This window comes from Marmota monax, unplaced genomic scaffold, assembly GCF_021218885.2.
Source record: "Marmota monax isolate L192 unplaced genomic scaffold, Marmota_monax_Labrador192_F-V1.1 WCK01_AAM20220418_F8-fsc00002, whole genome shotgun sequence".
Taxonomy (NCBI): domain Eukaryota; kingdom Metazoa; phylum Chordata; class Mammalia; order Rodentia; family Sciuridae; genus Marmota; species Marmota monax.
The window spans coordinates 11990754-12010312 of NW_026693571.1; the positions used below are offsets into that span (position 1 = coordinate 11990754).

At 35.0% G+C, this 19559-nt stretch overlaps 1 protein-coding gene across 4 annotated transcripts in view; it reads right to left on the reverse strand.

The window, feature by feature from the left end:
* Npnt (nephronectin) overlaps nucleotides 1–19559 on the reverse strand; it is a 69646-nt gene that overhangs the window by 38052 nt on the left and 12035 nt on the right. For 2 of the 4 annotated variants that reach the window (XM_046459203.2, XM_046459205.2), the window contains exons 3-4: nucleotides 16161–16211; nucleotides 2250–2342 (exon numbers count right to left, since the gene is read on the reverse strand). In XM_046459203.2, the coding sequence (XP_046315159.1) occupies nucleotides 2250–2342; nucleotides 16161–16211 (144 nt within the window). The remainder of the gene's footprint in view (nucleotides 1–2249; nucleotides 2343–16160; nucleotides 16212–19559) is intronic. The other 2 variants (XM_046459204.2, XM_046459206.2) reach the window with 1 other exon arrangement.

Genomic DNA, 19559 nt, shown 5'->3' on the forward strand with positions numbered 1-19559 from the left:
CTCTAGGCAGCTCTCACACTTACCAGGTTGTTCACAGTAGCCTCTCTCAACCTGGCAGGGCTCTCAGTCCACCGACTCAGAGACTATCTAAGTTTTTGTATCACAAACTCTATGGAACCCTTTGAAGTTCCTGTGGTATTTAGGACTGAGAACCCTTATATGAATCAATCATTCATTTAACAAATTTAATGTAATCTTTGCATGTGCAAGTCACCTTAATAATAGTTTTATGGAATCCAGAAATCAGAGACACCACAAAGGGTTTCCTCTCTCAAGTAGCATAAACCTTTTGCATCAGGAATGTGCTACAATTGCTTTTTTTTTTTTTTTTTTGTAAGGAGAACAAAGTAAGAACATATGAACATATGAGTTTACTCCAAGCTGGGGTTTTGTTTTCAAGATTAGACCTGAAGTGACATTTTAAGTGTCAGTGCTATTTTTGCAGGTGTAAATCCCATTTTGGTACTAATAAAATCTTCTTCTCCCTAAGGAATATGGTTTGGGGAGGCAAGATTTTAACTTGGTGTATTTCCAATTTTCTTGAGGGAAAATAAGTGTGCTATAGGAAAAAAGCACACAAGGTAAATTGGTTTATTGAAGATAAGAGATGTCCAGTGATGGAGCCTTGTCCAATAATAGATTTAGTGTCTTTGAATAATTAAAGTTACTATAGCTCCTGCAAATAAATTTAAATAAACTTCTCTGCAATCTCAAAAGTGGCTTCTTTTAATAGTCTTCCTGATATGGGGACAATAAAGTTTTATAGTGTTGACATATTAATAAAACCTCTGAGAGTTTATGTTTACCATTTTTAAAAAAGAAATAGACTGGCATTCCAAGATGAATACTGATAACTCAAAAACCAGAACCTAACATGCTGCTACTTGTGAACTTACGCTAGGGAAGGAAAATCAAACAAACTTTTTTAAATCAAACTCACTTTTAGAGTAACTGAGATAATAAAAACACCAGTTATTTCAAAAAGAGCCAAGTATGTTTGGGACGTGATGCATTTCATCTGATGAATAATTGCATATATTTTAAAATATCATTGTTCTACATGGTTGTAGAAACTATGTCTATAAATCATGATTGACATGACACTGCAAGGAGTATCCTGGAACAAGTATCAGATACTGAATAATATCATTTCTGTATAAGATAAAGTCAAATAAATACCCATGGGATAGTTACACCTGACCCCACCACTCCCACCCCCATCATTATTTTATTTGACATTTAAGATAATAGAGTATTACACTAAGAAATAAGAAAACTTGACTTGTTTATCTTTTTAGTGAAATCTAAGGTGAACATTTCTTTATTTCTAGATTTTAAATTCCTAACATTTAGAAATTTTTGCTAAAATTAATTAGGAAGACAAGCCTTGTCCAAGCCTTATTAGGCAGAGTCAGAGGATAACACTTCCAGTTATATTTTCTTCATCCAAAACTAATATAGTAGGAAGGATAGGAATTATATAAAACAATAGCTCTGGCTTGATATACTATCTTTTATTTTTAACCAACTAATTTTGTGAACTAGGGAAAGACAATATCTCTGAACTTCAAATGAAAAGTGGAATAAAAATGTATGTTATTATTTATAACTTAATTATAATAAGTAGCATTCCACTTCTTAATGTACTTATAAGAATGGAAATAGATAATTAATATAAAGTATTTGAGACACTGTAGATAAATAAATGTTTATTTTTATAAGCAAATGATGCCGATTTTTAAATCACTTGCAAACTAATCCACATTTTTATTTCTCAAAGGAGCATTTAAAATGAGCCAACAATTTAAGGGAGACTTAAAACACAGAATCAGAGGGTTCACAGTTGGAAGGAGCTTCCAAATTTTAAGTCCAGTGCCCTACCTGGTTTCTGGTATTAAAGAGAAGCAGTAACTGGGATCTGAGGAGGTTAATGATCTTCCTAACTAGTTAGTAGAAGCACCAGAAGGTAAGGCATCTAACCATACTACTGATGCAGTGATGTTCTTCAAAAAAAAATTTTAATAAATATGAGAGAATAAAAATAAGGGGATATAATTTATTTAATTGTATTTTGAGAAAATCAAGTTTATTAGATTTACCTTTTCTTAACTTTTTAAAAAATCTGCCAGCAAAATGGCAGCTCACACATTTGGGGAAAAATTGATATGGAAACTAGTTTGGGATGAGAATTTAAAATTTTTAATTTGTCAGGAATAGAGATGGCATATTGCTTTGGTCTGTTTTCCTACCTTGATTGCAGGTTTTTCCAGCATATCCAGGGTGGCACTTGCACTTGTTAGGCCCAATACACTCACCATGTTTGCACTGTGGCTGGCACACAGCTGTAAAAAGAGGTCATGCATTATTGCTAGTTCAGCAATACACCAACTATACAGCATTAATGTCATGGACTAGTTTGAAAATAAAAGAAAAAAACTAAGAACGTACAACAAAGTGGCAGAAAGAGACAAAATCATTGTTTTACCGTAAAACCTGTGTGTGTGTGTGTGTGTGTGTGTGTGTATCACTTGAAGCTGGAAATTTTTCTAAACTTTAGGACAATACTCAGTTTTACAAAGGTAAAACTGTATAATCATATACTGATGTTTGTCAACAGCTATAACTTTAAAATAACTTTTAACAATTTCAAACTCATTCTCTCAAACATACTTAAACTTAGTTCTCAGTCTGAAAATACTGGGTATATATGAGATCCAGATAAATTTCCAATTAAATAATAAATGCTTATTTTATTAGAAATGATATACTAAGTATGAAACGATCCAAGATAAAACATAAATTAAAACAATATATTTTGGTTCTTTGATTTAAAGATATTTCCATCATCTTAATCTTCTTACCCCTAAGGTTCATTACAATTCCTCTTCCATTTATAATGGCCTTTTATGGCTAAACCATAGGAAATAGAAAGTTCTCAGTTTAACGTTTACTCTCTTCTATCTACTGTGTCCCTCTTCCCTCAAGACCTCAAAATGCTATACTGAAGTCTTCTCATAATCTCACAGGAATTTATTGTATGCCAGCAATTCTCAACTAGGGAACTTTTTCCCCTTAGGAACATTTGACAAGGTCTGGAGATATTTTGGGCTATTACAATGGAGAAGGGATGCTATTGGCATCTAGTAGGTAGAGAACAGGAATACTGCTAACTATCCTACAATGGAGACAACCCACCCCTGCAAAAAAATTCCAACCCAAAATGTCATGGTGCCAGTATTAAGAAACTCTGCACCAGAATGTACCCGCGATGCTATGCCAGATACTACAATAGATAAATAATAATTATATGGCATGGTTACTGGTTCCAAGGAGCCTACAATCTAGATGAAGGGACAAAACAATTACATGTTTTTAATTCAACATATAATTTATGAGCAAAATGGATAGCACATATAAAATATGTAAATAAATCATCACATAGAAAAGACTTGTGTTGGTTCTTACAGCGCAGAGACATAAAAGGGAGAAGAGAATTACATAGCAAAGTAGACCACAGGTTAGTTAGAGGTCACTCAGGGGCTTGTGAAGATAACAAGATGGGTAAATGCTGGTGGGAGCGTGAGAAGCAATCATAAAGAGTGGTGTCAGATGACGGTTTTCCTTAAATTTCAGACTGAGGAATATATACTATTTGAGGAAATGAAAACTTTCTGAGTGTTTGTCATCATTGGGACAATTAGTGGGTAGAAATGAAAGCTCCTGGGATACTAGCACTATCAGCACGTAGACCGGGATGGATAGGTGTGATGGCAGAGAAAGCACATGACCAATCACTCAGCTCTGACGCGAGGAAGGCACAGGTTGTGTCAGTGACAGGAAAAGACTCAGCTTCAGCAGCCACTGCGTGAGGAGCAGATGGACCTTGAAGACCTGGGGAAATGGAGTCAACGAGGGCCCTGAGTTTTTAAGCCCCTTGACATCTTTTCCTTCCCATATTGGTTCCTGCCATTCTCCATTCTGGGATGGGCTCCCAGTTTCCTTTCTGACAATTCCCAAGCACCATTTCCTTTAAAACTTCTGCAAAACTGATGTGCATACTGTTTTGGTTGTTTTCTACATCTCCTTACTCACCTCTCACTCACCCTTCCCTCACTTGGCATCCCACGGGTGCATCAGCTAATTTTATTCTCAGGCCTTTCCTATTATTTGTTTCTCTAATTTGACCCTGTACCGTTACCAATCCTTAGACAGTGCTGCTCAGGAGGTATTTAATTAAAAAATCTGGCAGAAAGAGGATGAGCAGAGTGTAAGTGGTAGAGAAATAGACTGAAAAAACTCTTTAAATCTGATTTTAGTTTACTGCCTTAAATTCAAATGGAAACATTTTTTAAAAATATTTTTAAGCTATAGATGGACACAATATCTTTATTTTATTTTATTTATTTTTATGTGGTGCTGAGGATAGAACCCAGTGCCTCTCATGCATACCACTGAGCTACAACCCCAGCCCTGGAGACAATTTTGTTTAGATCTGTGAGAAGAAACCGTCTGAGAGAAACTTCCGATATAACTCTCAGTGAATTATACACGATAGGTGGTTTTTACTATGCACATCTTTTAAAACAAGTCCTAGGAACAAGCCATTCTGTATGTAAATGCAAGTCTGGAAAAAAATATAATATTTAAAGAAAAGAATATTCCATATATTTTAATGCTTGTATACGAATACAACCCAATAACTGAATATCACTGAGAGCACACAGAATGCCATATTTTTTTTTAAATAAAAGAAACACCTGAAATCATTAGATGCAAATCAAAGTAGTAACCCCTTAGAATAACTGGAATTTGAAAATATTTCTAAGAACATAAAAAAGTAGTTTAGAAAATGTCACTTAAAAATAGGAAGAACTTAATTTAGAAGAGGGCATGTTATGAAATGCTGAACCTGAGGCCCCAGGCTGTATTAGTTTTGACCCCTGACCAACTTGATGATCTTCTATTTATAGTGGTTTCAGGTGCTCTATAAGAACAAAAGATCTTTTTTGTTCCTTCTCCCTTTTTCTAAGCAGAATGCCCTAGTCTTAGGTACATCAAATGCACGCATTATATGAGGTCAAGCCTGTTAATGTTTCTTCCATGTTTAAGGAGTTTGTATTTTAGAGCAAACTGCTGAACTGACAGACTATAAACAAAGTAACCATTAGGTTAGCCAACAGCTCTTAGGTTAGTAGTTATTAGGTTAGCCAACAGCTATTAAAAGTAACAGTATGCTCATAAAGCTGATATAATCCAATCCTTTGAAAATTTTTGCACAAGAGTATTTTTTCCTATTATCTTGTTGGCTTTAGGTTTGGGATGGGATTCAGTAAATACACATAGAACATTGGTTACATAAAATGTATGATACTGCACACCAGTGGGGAGATGAGAGAATCACAGAGAATATGAAAAATTAACTGTGTAACTAATTTTGTTGAAGCTATGACAAGTGCTACTACAGAGAGATGAAAGAACAATGGAGCATGTGATGACTATAACTCAGACCCTGGAGAGGCCTCAGATGTGCACTGTGATCTGAGCTATGTGTTAGAGGTAAGAGGCTGTTGGGACAGGAAACAAAAAGTTTTCAGAATATGAGCAAAGTGTGTGTGTGGGGGGGGATAGTCGAGGTCTACTCTGTGAGTGCAAAGTGTTCTCATGAGTCTATGGTGTAAAGTGCTTAAAACAGCAGATGAGATCAAAGGAAAGGCTAAAATAGATCATAAAAGGCCAGCTGGATTCTTTGGATTCTCACCAACATCTCTCTTTCTTCTCTGCCTCAATATAGGATAATGTTTGCTTTTGTTGGTTTGGTTTTGGTGAGTTGTTTTGTGTTACTGTTATTATTTGGAGTGGGTGATGAGTTAGCAATGGAAAACTACATTTCCCTTCCTCCTTGGCAGACACAGGTAGCCAAATGACTAAATTCTGGTGAACTGGAATGTAAGAAGAAGTTACTGGATGGGGTTTTTGGAATGCTACTTAAAGGAGGGGGATGATGATTATACCCCTCTCTGCCTTTTTGCCTGGATTGTGGAAGTAACGGCTGAACTACACAGGCCTTTTATGACCATGAGATGATCTCAAGAATGAAAAAAAGAGCAGAGCAAGAAGTCATACTATTAACCCTAAATTCTTTCCATCTACTATTACTTCCAGCCAAATATAATTCCTAACTGACTGTCCTTCAGACCTAGGCTGTGGAATCTGGACTTTCATCTGTTTATTATCAAGCCAGCAAAAATTTTCTTCAGATATATACTTTGAATAGAAGTGTTATGAGTTAGATCCCAGTAGTGAATTAAAACTCATCAAATTTATTTCAGAAATACAATTCCAAATACTACTGAGAGTATTAAAATAACTTTATTTTCTACATATAAGTAACTACATTAGAATGGACATACCTGTTTTAGAACTGGATAAAAATGACTCCCAACTTTCATGTAAACTTCTGCTTCCTAACAACTTGTTTCATTATAATGTGACTCTTAGAGACTAGTAACAACCACCTTTTATAAACTGCATTAGACTATGAATAACAGGTCATTTACTTACTCTCAAAAAGAAGGATAAATCCTCTGTTTGCACTTAATAGTGATCTTCTAAAACATCATAAATAGATGATACACTTGACTTGGAAGAAATAATGTCCCTATTAGCACTACAGATTAATCCGAAAAGTCAGCATTGCTCCTCTGACCTTCATATGGGTCAAGGACAGAAAGTTTGGGTCAAATCTGATTGTCCACTGTGCCTGGCATCCATGTACAGCTTAGTGGTTCAGTAAATAAAGGCAAGTAAAGATTACAGATGTGACAGATTTCCCCACACACAATAAAATCAGTTACCAGAATTAAGTCCAAGTAGGCAAATCATACTCAAAATTTACTCTTATTCTCTATCATTCATATAGCATAATCTCCAGAATGACCTTCAAATAACCTCTGAATCTTTGTTTTTACTAAAAAAATGCACCACATCTCAAAAGGCAAAGCAACATAGCTCTTTAATGTCACATATTCAAGCCTCTGCTGTTGACTGCATTCTAAAATTTTCCTCTTAAATATCCATCCTAACCGATGTCACTCTAGTTCTGAAGGCTGGACAATGTTTTTCAATTCTGAAGTAAGTAGTAAGTTATCAAATAAGTTAGGGGAAAATGAAACTCCCACTTCAATTCTATAATGATTCATATGAAAGCTAATCACACTGGGAGTCAAGTGCCCATGTTTCAAAAATAAGGACATGTTGATATGCCCAAGGAGACAGTGACTCTCAAAACTGACAAGGGAAAAGCCCACACAACCTCAGGTTTGTTGGTAACTTGAGAAGAATTTTCTTAATATTCCTGAGTCCTAAGAGTCATTTGTAATTTTTGCAATCTGTATCATGTTGTCATTCAGACATGGCTCTACCAAAGGTAGAACAAAGAACCTTGTCCACCAGGTTATCTTACTTAGAAGCAAAGGTGACAAGCAAGCAAGTGTAGGGCAGAAGAATGAATAGATACCAAATACAGAGATTTCAGAGAGCTCACATTACATCCAGCAAGCTCCAAAGAATTCAGATATGAATAAACTCATTTGAGAGGAAAAGAAAATGTGATGAGGAATATCTTTCAAAGAGCACAGGTCTTGGAGGAGGAAAAAATTGCTTAAAGAAGCATAAAACAATTCACTGCCATATTAATAGAACCTGGAAAGATTGAAGGCAGAATTTTATAGGATCTAGTGGAAAGGGCTTGAGCCATCACATAACACATGTAGAACAAAACCCAGAGGAAAGAATCCTAGCATCCAAATCTAGGAAAACAGCTCTCAGCTTCCCCAAAACCTGTATTGTAGTGTCAATTATCCAATGTTCAATCTAAATTCCTGCTGCAGCAAAAACTCAGTACAAGTGCCCTCTGTTGTCTTAAAAAAATCTGTTGTTCTCATGTAAACAGAACTCAATGCTATTGTACGTGACTGAACTTATCCTTGCAACATCCACAGAAGGCAGGAGGGAAGCACATGTTCTTTTTGTTTCACCAGCAAACATGAAAACAATTAACCAAGTGAGGTGACAGGTCTATGCTCAATCCACTGGTTCCTCTGGTGGTCAGAAAAAGAGCAGAAGAGCCAGCTGTTGAGTGGATTTGGAGGGGAAGAGCAAGATATTATAGGAAAAGGCTAAAGAGAAAAGAATGAAAGGAGAGGTAGAGAATGGTAACTAAAAAACGAAGGTATTTAGATTAAATTTGTAGGAAGGAAAAGTTGCAGTCAAGAATACAATCTATCATTAAAACAAACAATCAATCAAACTAAGGTAACCCTGACAGAATATTTTAAAATAAAATAATCTCTTCATTGCTTATGGTGTACTACTGCTGACTGGATCCTGAACAATTAATATGTATAGAATTATTATCTCTTTTTGAAGTATTATTATCTTAGGGATTTTTTCCCTCCCTTTGGGCTAAATTCAATATTACTGTAATTAAGAACTTAAGTAATCATGAATTATAGTGAAATAGTCAAGGTCAAATATAGATGGTATTTCACAAGCATAAAGTTAAAATACATCCTTTCTGGTCCATATAATGTTGTTTCTCTAGAGCTACCAGATAATCATTTATTTTTGTGTTTGGAAACATCCAATTTAGATAAATTTCTCAAGTATCTATTTCATTTGTTGCTTATTACTAATTAACTTTTAATTCCTAAAGTAGCTCAAAGGAAGATAAGTGGTTGAATTTACATCTTGCATTCCAAGCCAAATTTTGTTTATCATAATTAAGGTACTCTCCCTTTCTACTTCAAAAATCTTCCTCCGAGCATTGTTGTCACTTTCAGTTTACTTGGCATTTTAACTTTTTTTTCTGATTTCATTAAGATAGAATGGAAATTAGAATAAATGCCCAAATGAGACTTTAGGAACACATAAGTGTGACAATTTATTTGAAAAGCAAATAAGTTTTGTTTTTTTTTAAAGTAGGGTACCAGCAGCAATATGCAAACCTAGCATCCAAATCCTTGTTCTAAATATCATTCCTCTATAAGAGGCCTGGGTTTGAGGAGGCTATAATATTCTTCTCTGGCAAAAATCAAGGAAATACTAAAAAACTGGTGAATGTAAGTGAAAAGGGCATAGAAGCTGGCTTGGAAGAGTTTTAACTGGCCAAATTGTAATAATTTGAGCATCAAATGATAGTAAAGGATAATCATCAACTAACAAAAGAACCCATGGGTTCAAAGTGAATCTAAAAAATAAAGGAACTAAACTCTTTTTTTTTACAGAGATGCCAGCCAATATGTAGGAGAATGACAATATTTGAAAAACACTATTTTACAACCATTATTGAAATAACTGATTTGAGGAAAGATGACCCATAGATGCTAAAACTCTCACATGGTTGAATGTTTGCTGGCAAACAGGATATTCAGTTTAAATGTATACCCTCAGAGTACCTTCTAAGAACTAAAGGAAAAGAAGGTCCCTTTCAGTGTAGAAATCTGGTGGATACCACCTTAATCACATGATCAAACTAAGCTTCACCAATAATGGGACATGCTGATACTATATACAATGGCAAGGCCATAACATATTATCACCTATGGAATATTCTTGACCCTCACACCCCAAAAATTAACCTGAACTGAGTGACACACAAACCATAAACAAATTTAGCTTGTAGAGCATTCTACCAAGCAACTGAAGTGAACACTCCAAAAACAACATGTTGAGAAAATATCACAAAAAGTGATATAAATGTACTAGAATAAAGAATACCAAAAAGAAATATCAGCTTAAATGCACAATTTGATATATGATTAGATCTGGATCAAAATAGGAAAAAAATCCATAAAAACCATTATTGAGACTATGAGCTATTTATTACACAATATTATTTTATCTATGTCAAATTTCTTAAGCTTGATAAATAAGGACGTTCTACATAAATGTCCTTATTCTTCAGAGATAAATGCGTGAATTCTGAAGTATTTAGGCAAGAAGTGCTATTATGAGAATAAGTTACTTTCAAATGGCACTCAGAGTGAATATGTGTAAAATGTTAACAATCTCAGATGAAGAGTATATGGGTATTTACTATTCCTATTCTTTCAACTCTTCTGTAGAGTTTAAATTTTTCAAATACAAAAACAGTAAGTATGAAAACATGGATTCTTTATGAATGTTATTTGTGAGCTGTCATTCATTTTTTCAATGGACTTTAGAGAAGTAAAGAATACAGATGCTGGAGTTAGAATGCTGGGGTTCCAGCCCTGCCACTTAGGAAATGCATGAACTATGCAAATTACTTAGCTTTGCTCTGCTTTCAAACGGAAATCAGAGGGTGAACCATGGAAAGTTGACATCATCACCATTTTTTAGCTTAAAAAAATCATAAATCCATGCAATTTGTATAGAACTTATTCCAGGTTTGAGAGGAAAGAACAAGAAACAAATAAGGTACTTAAAACAATAACCATCTCCAAGTAAAAGCTCAATAAAATGTTAGTTATGATGAGGTTTCTAAGACAGTAAGGAGAAAAAGCCAGTATCTCAGATACCATATTGAGAGCTGGGGATACAAAGTGAATAAAGAACCAAGTCCTCATCCTTAAGGAGGTAGGACCAGGAAGGACAGACAAAAGGAAGTAAAGACCCCTTAATAACAGATGCACATGAAGGGTATGGAAGAGGCAGTGATTAATTGCATAGATTTAGGGACATCACAAAAGGTTTCGGAGAAGATGTAGAGGTAAATAATTTTTTGAAAAAGGATATTAACATGCTATTTGATGTCATAATGTCCGATTTCATAAGGTTATAAAGAACCCCACTGTGGTATTTCTCTTAGTTTCAAATTATTGTATCTTTCCAGTTAAAGATAGGATCTGAGATTGAGCAGGTTTACTGAGGAATCACCACAAATGGCCAGAAAATATTAATGTGACCATCATTACCTGTTTCAGAACCAAAATCCCTAAAAGGCTCACTGATATATAATCAGTTTAGCTATACATTGGTTATTTAAAAACAAAACTAACTTTGTGACTGTGTATAGACTATGACTTATCTATCAGTTTGACCTTATAGTTTAGTTTTTATTTTTAAGGAAAACATTAATTGCTCCAAATTCATCTGATAAAGAACCTTACCCAGAAGTTTGAAAACAACCTAAATGCTCATCAAGAAGAGACTCGTGAAATAAGTGAGAGCATAATGGTCTTTGCCCCTCCAGCACTGTGGACTTCAATTTAGTTCTACACTGCTGTTGGAGGGAACTCACTGATCCATGTTCTCAGCATGGTATTATTCTTCCCACACCCATTCACTGGCTCCCCATCACTTAGCTCATGATAGGAGATCAAACACTAAGCATGGCATTCGGTACCATATTTCGTGATCTGACTTCTGCCTATTCCTCCAGCTTCATCTCCAACACACACGCAAATGCACTAACTAACTGCAGTTCCCAGGAAGTTACACTAATACCAGCACACTGTCACAGAGAATGCCATCCTTCCCCTTGTCTGCTGGACTCATATCCAGACAGACTTCAACACTAAGTTTAACCATTACAATCTCCAAGATTTGCTTAGCCTTATGTTGAGTGTATGGTCTCTTTGGGGCTTCTATAAGCTTCTGTACATACTTCTGTCATACATTATATACGGGTAGAAATTTATAATACATATCTCAACACTGTATTTTTGTGGCTTTTAAATCTAGTTCCTTCACTAGACTTTGAGTTCTTTACATACACAGTACCTACTCTGAAACACTACAGTCTCCTGACAAAGACAGCCATGACAGGTGTACAAGGTGTTAAAAGAACAGAGAAGAAAGAATTTCTCTGCAGGGAGGCAGGAGTAGGAAAGATGCCAGGAAAGGCTTTCAAGAGGAAATGTGAGCTGCATCTTAAAGGATGAGTAGGAATTCACTATGTAATAGGTGAAGGGACTTTTCCCTCAGAATGAGCAGCATAAGAAAAGTCAGAGAGGCATGAAGCTGCAGAGGTTCTGAAATGCAAGGGCAGCCCACTGTGACTCGGGCTGTAGAGTGAAAAGATAATTCTTCAAACCTAAGGCAGCTGTCAGCCTGAAGAGCTTGTACTTAAAGTCAGGATTCTATCCATAATTGCGAACTATCAGTGGACTGTAAGCAGTAGATGACACAATCAGATTACACTTATATGTTTTCAAGAACATAAACTAAGTGCTTTTTAGAATCGTAAGAGTTAAGATCTATGATGCGTAACAAGGTCACTAGATAGGCATAAAAATGTATTTCCTAAATAATATAATCCACTTATTAAAATCACATCTTATTCATCATATTTTACTCATTTTATATAGAAATGCCTAGCCCTTATGCCTTTAAAAGTACACTGAACTGAAGCAGACAAGCCATTTCAGGAGCTATTACACTGGGTATAAAGACATGTGAGGCACAGTCCTCACCTTCATGAACGAAACTCCAGCAGAATAAATGATACAGTTCCACAACAACCCAAATTACAGGCTCTCTGCAAGTGTTATAACAACATGTAGAGAGGGACAGATTTCCCTCTGAGAGCTGAAAAGGCATAAGAGAGGGGCCATGTGAGCTCAGTATTGATTGAGTTAGGAGAGAATACAAACTTAACTAATGTGGTTATCCAATCCTATCCATTCCTAACAATGATTCACTTTCAGGCAAATATTTGCCTAGAAATGGGAGTGACAATGAGAAAACAGATAAAACCAACCAAAAGGAGAAGAAGATATATGGTTTGTAGAGGGTGTTTTTTTTTTTTTTTTAAGTCCCCGTACAAACAAATATTGAGTGTATAATCTCTTCAGGGCTTCTATAAGCCTCTGGGCATACTTCTGTCATACATTATATAGAGGTAGAAATTTTTAAGACACTGTATCTCACACTGTATTTCAACTGTAGGCCAAAATGGTAAACCAGAAAGAATTTTTTTGAGAACTTAAAACTATCATGGAACATAGTATTTTACATATCCCACATTCTTCTTCTACTGTAGGTCCATCTTCCACGGTGGCAGCTGTGCCAATCAACCCTGACTGAAGTTGTGATGAGAAAAGGAAGGAAGGTTTGGGTAGGGTGGTGATGGAAGGACGCTGAATTCTCTCATGCCCTTCAGATGCCACTCTAAAATCCAATTTCCACATACAAACCTTTCTACTTCAGTCTCACAAGCACTTCAAATGTGACAAATCCAAAATTGGTATCATCCTTTGCACCTTCTCCTGTGTTTCTAGCTCACCAAATAACAAGTTAGAAACTTGGGAGAGCCCCTTGGTTCCATCTTCTGCACTCTCCACAACCATCACTAGCGTCACAGCCATATTTTATTGAACGTGAATATGAGCCAGTTCCGGAGCCTAGTTCTCCATAAGTATTTTCTCATTTGATCCTCATTAAAAATCCTATGAGGTAATAGCCTTATCTCCATCTTACCAAAAAGGAGCTGTAGCTCAGAAAGGTTAAGCTTCTCAAAAACACAGTTTGTAGTGACAGCCGATCTTGTCCCACCCCTGTCTAATGCCATGAGATTCTCAGCTTCCTCCCCATACCTAATCTTCCAAGACCTGTCCTTTTTTTGCTCCCACTACTAGTACTTAAAATCAAGCTCTGTTTCTCACCAGGTTGACAGTAATAGCCTCTAGTCCTGAACCTCAAGTAATTATAGTTATTCTCTAAATTGCCAAAGAGGAAGTTCAGAAACTGGCCCCAAACATCAAAATGCTTGCAGGTCTGAGACATTTGTCCTGAAGGAAGTGAGTTCCATGGTAAAAAGGGGAGCACATTCTTTTTTTCTAAATGGGGCAACTGCTTGAGAAGCTCCAGCCCACAGATTCCACACAGCAAGGCAGAACCAGTGGTTTTCAATACAGCCTGATAACCATGTTTCCTGTGAAACACTGGCAAGTATTTAAAAAAAAATGTGAAAACTCTGAGCAAAACAAAATTCACTTGCATGCTAGATCTGGCCCATTTTCACCAACTATATCCTTTGAAATATTTGTAATTTCCCTGCTTAAAATCTTTAGTGGTCTCCTGTAACATTGGGTTAAAAAAACGAGCTGTTTGGCATGAAAGACTGTTACGAGTCAGTCTATTCCTACATCTCCCACTGCATTTCTCATCAGATACCCTTCAAACATTTACCTACTGCTGGACTGAAGTTCTTACATTTCCTGGCATCTCTGATTTTAATACACTCTGTCTTCTCAGAGTGTCCTTCCTTTGATTTACTGATCCTTCAGGATGCCAACTCATCACTCAATCTGAGATGTCTCCTGATATGTGCTCACATAGTACCTTATACTAAAACATACACTGTCAAAACACACCTTTCATCCAGTATTGTCATTATCTGGGGGTCTTAAACACTGATAGTGAATGACATTCTTTGACCACGATGTTATTGGGATGATGTCTGAAATGGTGATTGCAGTATCCTGCTGGTGCAAATCAGCCAGATCTAGCCAGTAACAGCACTCAATACATGTGGGTTGAACAAATGAATCAACTGAACACCACTGAGCCCATGAACTCTTCTCCCCTTGATCCTCCTCAGCAAGAAGTGGTTCTTCCCCTGAATTCCCTCAATATTATGTCCATCTTTTCTATTTTAGAATCATAGAAGGAATAAGAGTCAATCATCTTACCAAATTGAATTCCTTGAAAGCAAGCATCCATGTTTTATCAATCTTTATATCTTCCCAGCACCTAACGCAGCTCCCAGACTCTAGTAAGCTCTCAAATGCTTGTCAGATAAATCACCATAACTCTTAAGTGTTAAGCTTCCACAATTCAATTCTATTTCCTTTTGGTTCCTTATCCAAGTGCAAACATTGCTAGATAACCAAAACTGTTCCACTCTGAGGTTTGCAGATAAATATTATAAGAGAAATGGGAAAGAAATGGTGAAGAAGCACAGACAGCTATCTGATGAAAAGTTTTATTTTAGAAATGAATGACTGGATAAAATTTCTGCTTCCAATTGATTATTTAGTTCCCAAAAATGGGCGTGGTAAATAAAATGTATTTAAAAACATGTACTATGTATCCCGTGTCTATCCCTAGTAAAACACAGCTCAGAGTTCTTCATTTGTATTCTCTACACACTAATAATGGCAAACATTTATCAAGAATTATTCTATATGGCTAGAAATTATAATGCAAAGTAGGTTTAAAGATTATAAAATTGTGGCTTGAAAAGCAAAATAAAATGTCTAGTTTCTCACTGCTGGCAAGTCACAGGAACAGGTTCCTAACCCAAATCTGTGGGTGACAAGTACACATTCTACTCTTTCCTTGGCATTGCCTCCTTGGCCTCAGCAGTACTCTACCAGTCAATCCTGTAACTGATACTAACTGATACTAACTTTTAAAGTCAACCTGAAAAAATATATATTTTTTTAATTTCTAGTACTATCAAATTTGTTCCCAAATGTTTTAAAAATTAAAATCCTACTCATTTTCTATGACATGTGATAATAAGAGTTTAATCAATGAGTTTAAAATACATTGTCTTCTTGAAACGAATTTCACTGAACATTAGAATTTCACATATTTCACCAAAAATTTCCACTAAAATGTCATAGTGTGATCAGTTCAGTGACATTACTCACTGCCCAAAATATTTCAAACAAGGAATGCTCTATATACCAAAGCAATAGCATGAAGATCCATTGGTAGACAGCTTGTAGATTTTATACAGTAAAAATATCTCTTACCTGAAGTATTCCATGGAGAATTAATGAATATGAAACACAATTCCCTCAGGTTAATGATAGGCTGGTTAGTAATTTCATTTGGTAGACTTTGTTTTTTACATTTGCTTCTTTAAGTATTAAAAATATAAACTGCCCTTTCGGTTAGAATGGAGGTCAATTTATTAGATTCATAAATAAGAGAAATCAATTGTAAACTGAAAGGGAAAAGTTTAATGTAATAACTGAATTAAAATTAATTTAGTATCATTATAAACAGAATAAGCACATCTCTAAGGAATATTGTCTTCCCAAAAAAGCAACTCAAAAACACAACTAATGTTAAGTACTTTATAGCTTTTAGAGTTATTATTTAGAAGTTATGCCTTTCAAGACATAGATTAGCCAAAATTATTTCAAGAAATATGATCATCTAACCTTTGAGCTGGCACCTTATCCTGGCTATTCTCTGCCTTAAGACGTAGAAAGCTGCAAAACAAATGTCCAAAAAAAGAAATTCGAGATCTTTTCTCTGTAAGGAGGCTGGACTTGGGTATTTATCAACTTGTTACATTCCCGGAGACTTACACATATTCAACTTTCAGTGCTTTTCTGAAACAAAAAAAAAATCTAGGACATGTTTAAAATAGTAATATTTTAGTCACCATTTTGTTATTAAAAACCATTTGTAACAAAAATATTAACCAATAATTGAAGTTATGCTATTCTTTTATAGTCCAAATTCTAATAAAAATATTTCAGACCTTTTGTGACACTGTATCTTCCAATCCAATTTTCATTTTCAGAAAGTTAATTTTTGGTTCCTAGAGACAGTATCCTTTTATTTAAATGAATGTTGGACAAAACATCTGAAAAAAATCAAAACTTTTGATCAATTAATAATCAAGGTTGGTGAAGTTTAAACCGATACATCTTTACTTACCTGTTTCTTATATATTGTATGTTATGCTCCCTTTTCTCTCCAACTTTGAGAAGGAAATATTAAGTTTTTTATTTTTTATTTTTTCTTCCCTTTCACAGCATTCTCTTTCTTGCATGGCTGCTTGGTTGTCAATAGCAACAAGATTTAACTGTGAAAGCTCCACTATTTCACTTGAAGATGCATAAATAAGCCAGTTAGATGAAAGAAAAGGGAAGAAACTCACAACAGTACTAATAATGATCAGTGTTTTACCAACCTAGAATCCTAGAGGTAAAAGAAGAGCAGATTTTATTATTTCTCTTTTGAATTAATGTCTTCTCTTCTGAAAGCATAAAATATCCACTTTAATGTGTGATTGTAATGTATATCTGCTTGTCTAATTTAAAATTAGGTGAATGGAGCCTTCTTTAAAAGGTAAGAGAAGAAAAAAAATTCTAAGTTAAATTTGATTCAATTGAGACACTAATTTAACCATTGATCCAGAATGATTGCTCTGTATTTTAAAAGACACATATTACATTCGCTTGCTAGATATTTTGTTTAAGTTATAACAAATTAGTATTCTGTTTTATTGTTATTTTTAACTTAAAAAGAACTCACTATATCTGGATGTTGACATATTCTTAAAATTGAATGATGAAATGGATCAGATCTAATTTAAGCAAACAGCTAAAAATAAATCAAAGCATAAATACATTCTGGATCACATATTAGGAAAAACTGTTTATGACTCTGGTAAGGAATGAAACAGAAAAATATAAAAGGATACTGTTTCTTTAGTACCTTTTAACTGCCAATTTTGAGTAATATAATTTATCAAGAAAAATATTTTAGACAATGGCAAAACAAGTCAATAAAGAATAGCAAACATCATTATTTTCTAACTAGCTGTATTAGTACCAGGCCGACAAACAGTTCTATATAGTTTATTTCCTTATAATATCTTAAAGTTGGGTCACATTTCTTCCTACTTAACATAAATTAGCCTGGATGTACACAAATTTGGTAAATTTTATAGTAGAAATATGTATACCTGTTAAAACTTTAGCATAAAATTTTAGCCAGTATATCATATTTTAAAATTTGCATTTTTAAACTATATAAAACTGTATTAAAAATTTTTTTAAATGTTAAACTTGGAATAAATTGCTTCCACACAGTCTGGGGTCTAGTCTCTATTGGTGGATAAGGAAATTTTCCTAGGCAATGATCATCACAATTTTTGTAAAGGTGCCAAAAATAAACGCTTTGCATGCATGCTTTTCTTTGTGTGTCTGTGTGCATGTCTGTGTGTCTCTGTGTGGTTCAGTGCACCACAAGCACCTCTAAAATGGAATTCATTAGTACCATATATCCAGAAAAATCTACCCCTTTTTTTTCCATGATAATTTGTTCCCCTATAGCCATTATAGAATAATGACCTGAGTAAACTCACACAACATAGCCAGCAAAGCCATTTGGTTATAACTTACAACTCTAGAACTCCCTCCTGCAGCTTGCCCTACAACCACAGCTTCCATTCCTCTGAGGGGCCTCAGGGATATTATACCCTTAACTATATGTTGTTAAAATTCATAGAGTTCTGATAATTTTATGAAATTATAAGTCATATAAACCACAGAAATTAAATTATTCAGGGATTAACTTTTCTTGCCTGCTAAAAACAGGTTTACAGGTTTGGAGACAGCCAGGAGCTTTGGAAAGCATTAAAGAAAATGAGGAATAAGAAACCTTAAAGAACTAAGCCTTCTAATCCAAAGATATACCTGTTTTCTTATGTACAGCTTGATTATTCTAAAAGATTCTAAAATGTCCAAGTATTAGACCAAGTATAGCCTTTAGAAAGGAAATAATAGAAGCGGTAGACTGAAATGCAGATGTGGTTACCACATGACTCAGCCTGGAGGCACACAGCTCCTAAGCAAGCAGCACAGCAGAATCCATATGCTCCCTTGCAGGTGACAAATGCCAGGTACATAAAGGAACGGTGTGCCCTTGCACTGCAAGTGGTTCTACCCCCTATCCCTAATCATCATATAGAACAAAGCAAAGACTCCAAAAAGTTCTCCACACCATAACTTTAAATTTTATGTTTTTCACTGTTGAAAAAGTTGGTATTAGCCCTGCAAACGCTATTCACAGTTATCCAACTTGGTATGTTTGTAACACCAACATCCAGGACAACAGAACCCACAAGTTCATGTAAAGTAAGAACCTGGATGATCCCAACTTCTGGTGCACTACTTCATAAATATTGAAGATATATAATTATTCATCAGACTTCAATATAAGATTAGAGAACAGAAATCTAGCAAGTTCATACATTATCTTCATATTTTTATACTTTCTTCCCTAAAAGTAACTGTTTCAAAAACCACTTCTGCCTTATTTAGAAAATGAAACTGTAAACAAGGCAATGATGAATATGTTAATTCATCAATGAGTTTAAAAATCTATCCCAGGGACAAAGGAACTGAAAACCACCACTATCTTTCATTTGAACTTAGAACAATTTATCCAGTGGAAACTATAAACATAGTAATTATAGAAAATATAAAATCAACTTTAAACACTCAACATACAGAAAAAATACAACTAAACATGAGTTGCAATGTGTGTTTTTCTAGTAATGAACACTGGCTTTGTTATTTGCTGGCATGCAAACATTTGGCAGATAAGAGAAATGAGGACTGGCCAAAGAGTCTGTTGTTCCTAGGTTCACTGTATAAATGATGCCCAGAAGCAATGTTTGCATGTGTCCTCCATATCCCAAGCCATAATTTGCATGGAAATAAAAAGGTGCATAGCAAAATGGAGACGAGGTTATATATATCTTATAGTCCAATGCATACAAAATTGATACTAAAATATCTCTTTACAGAACCCACTTATAG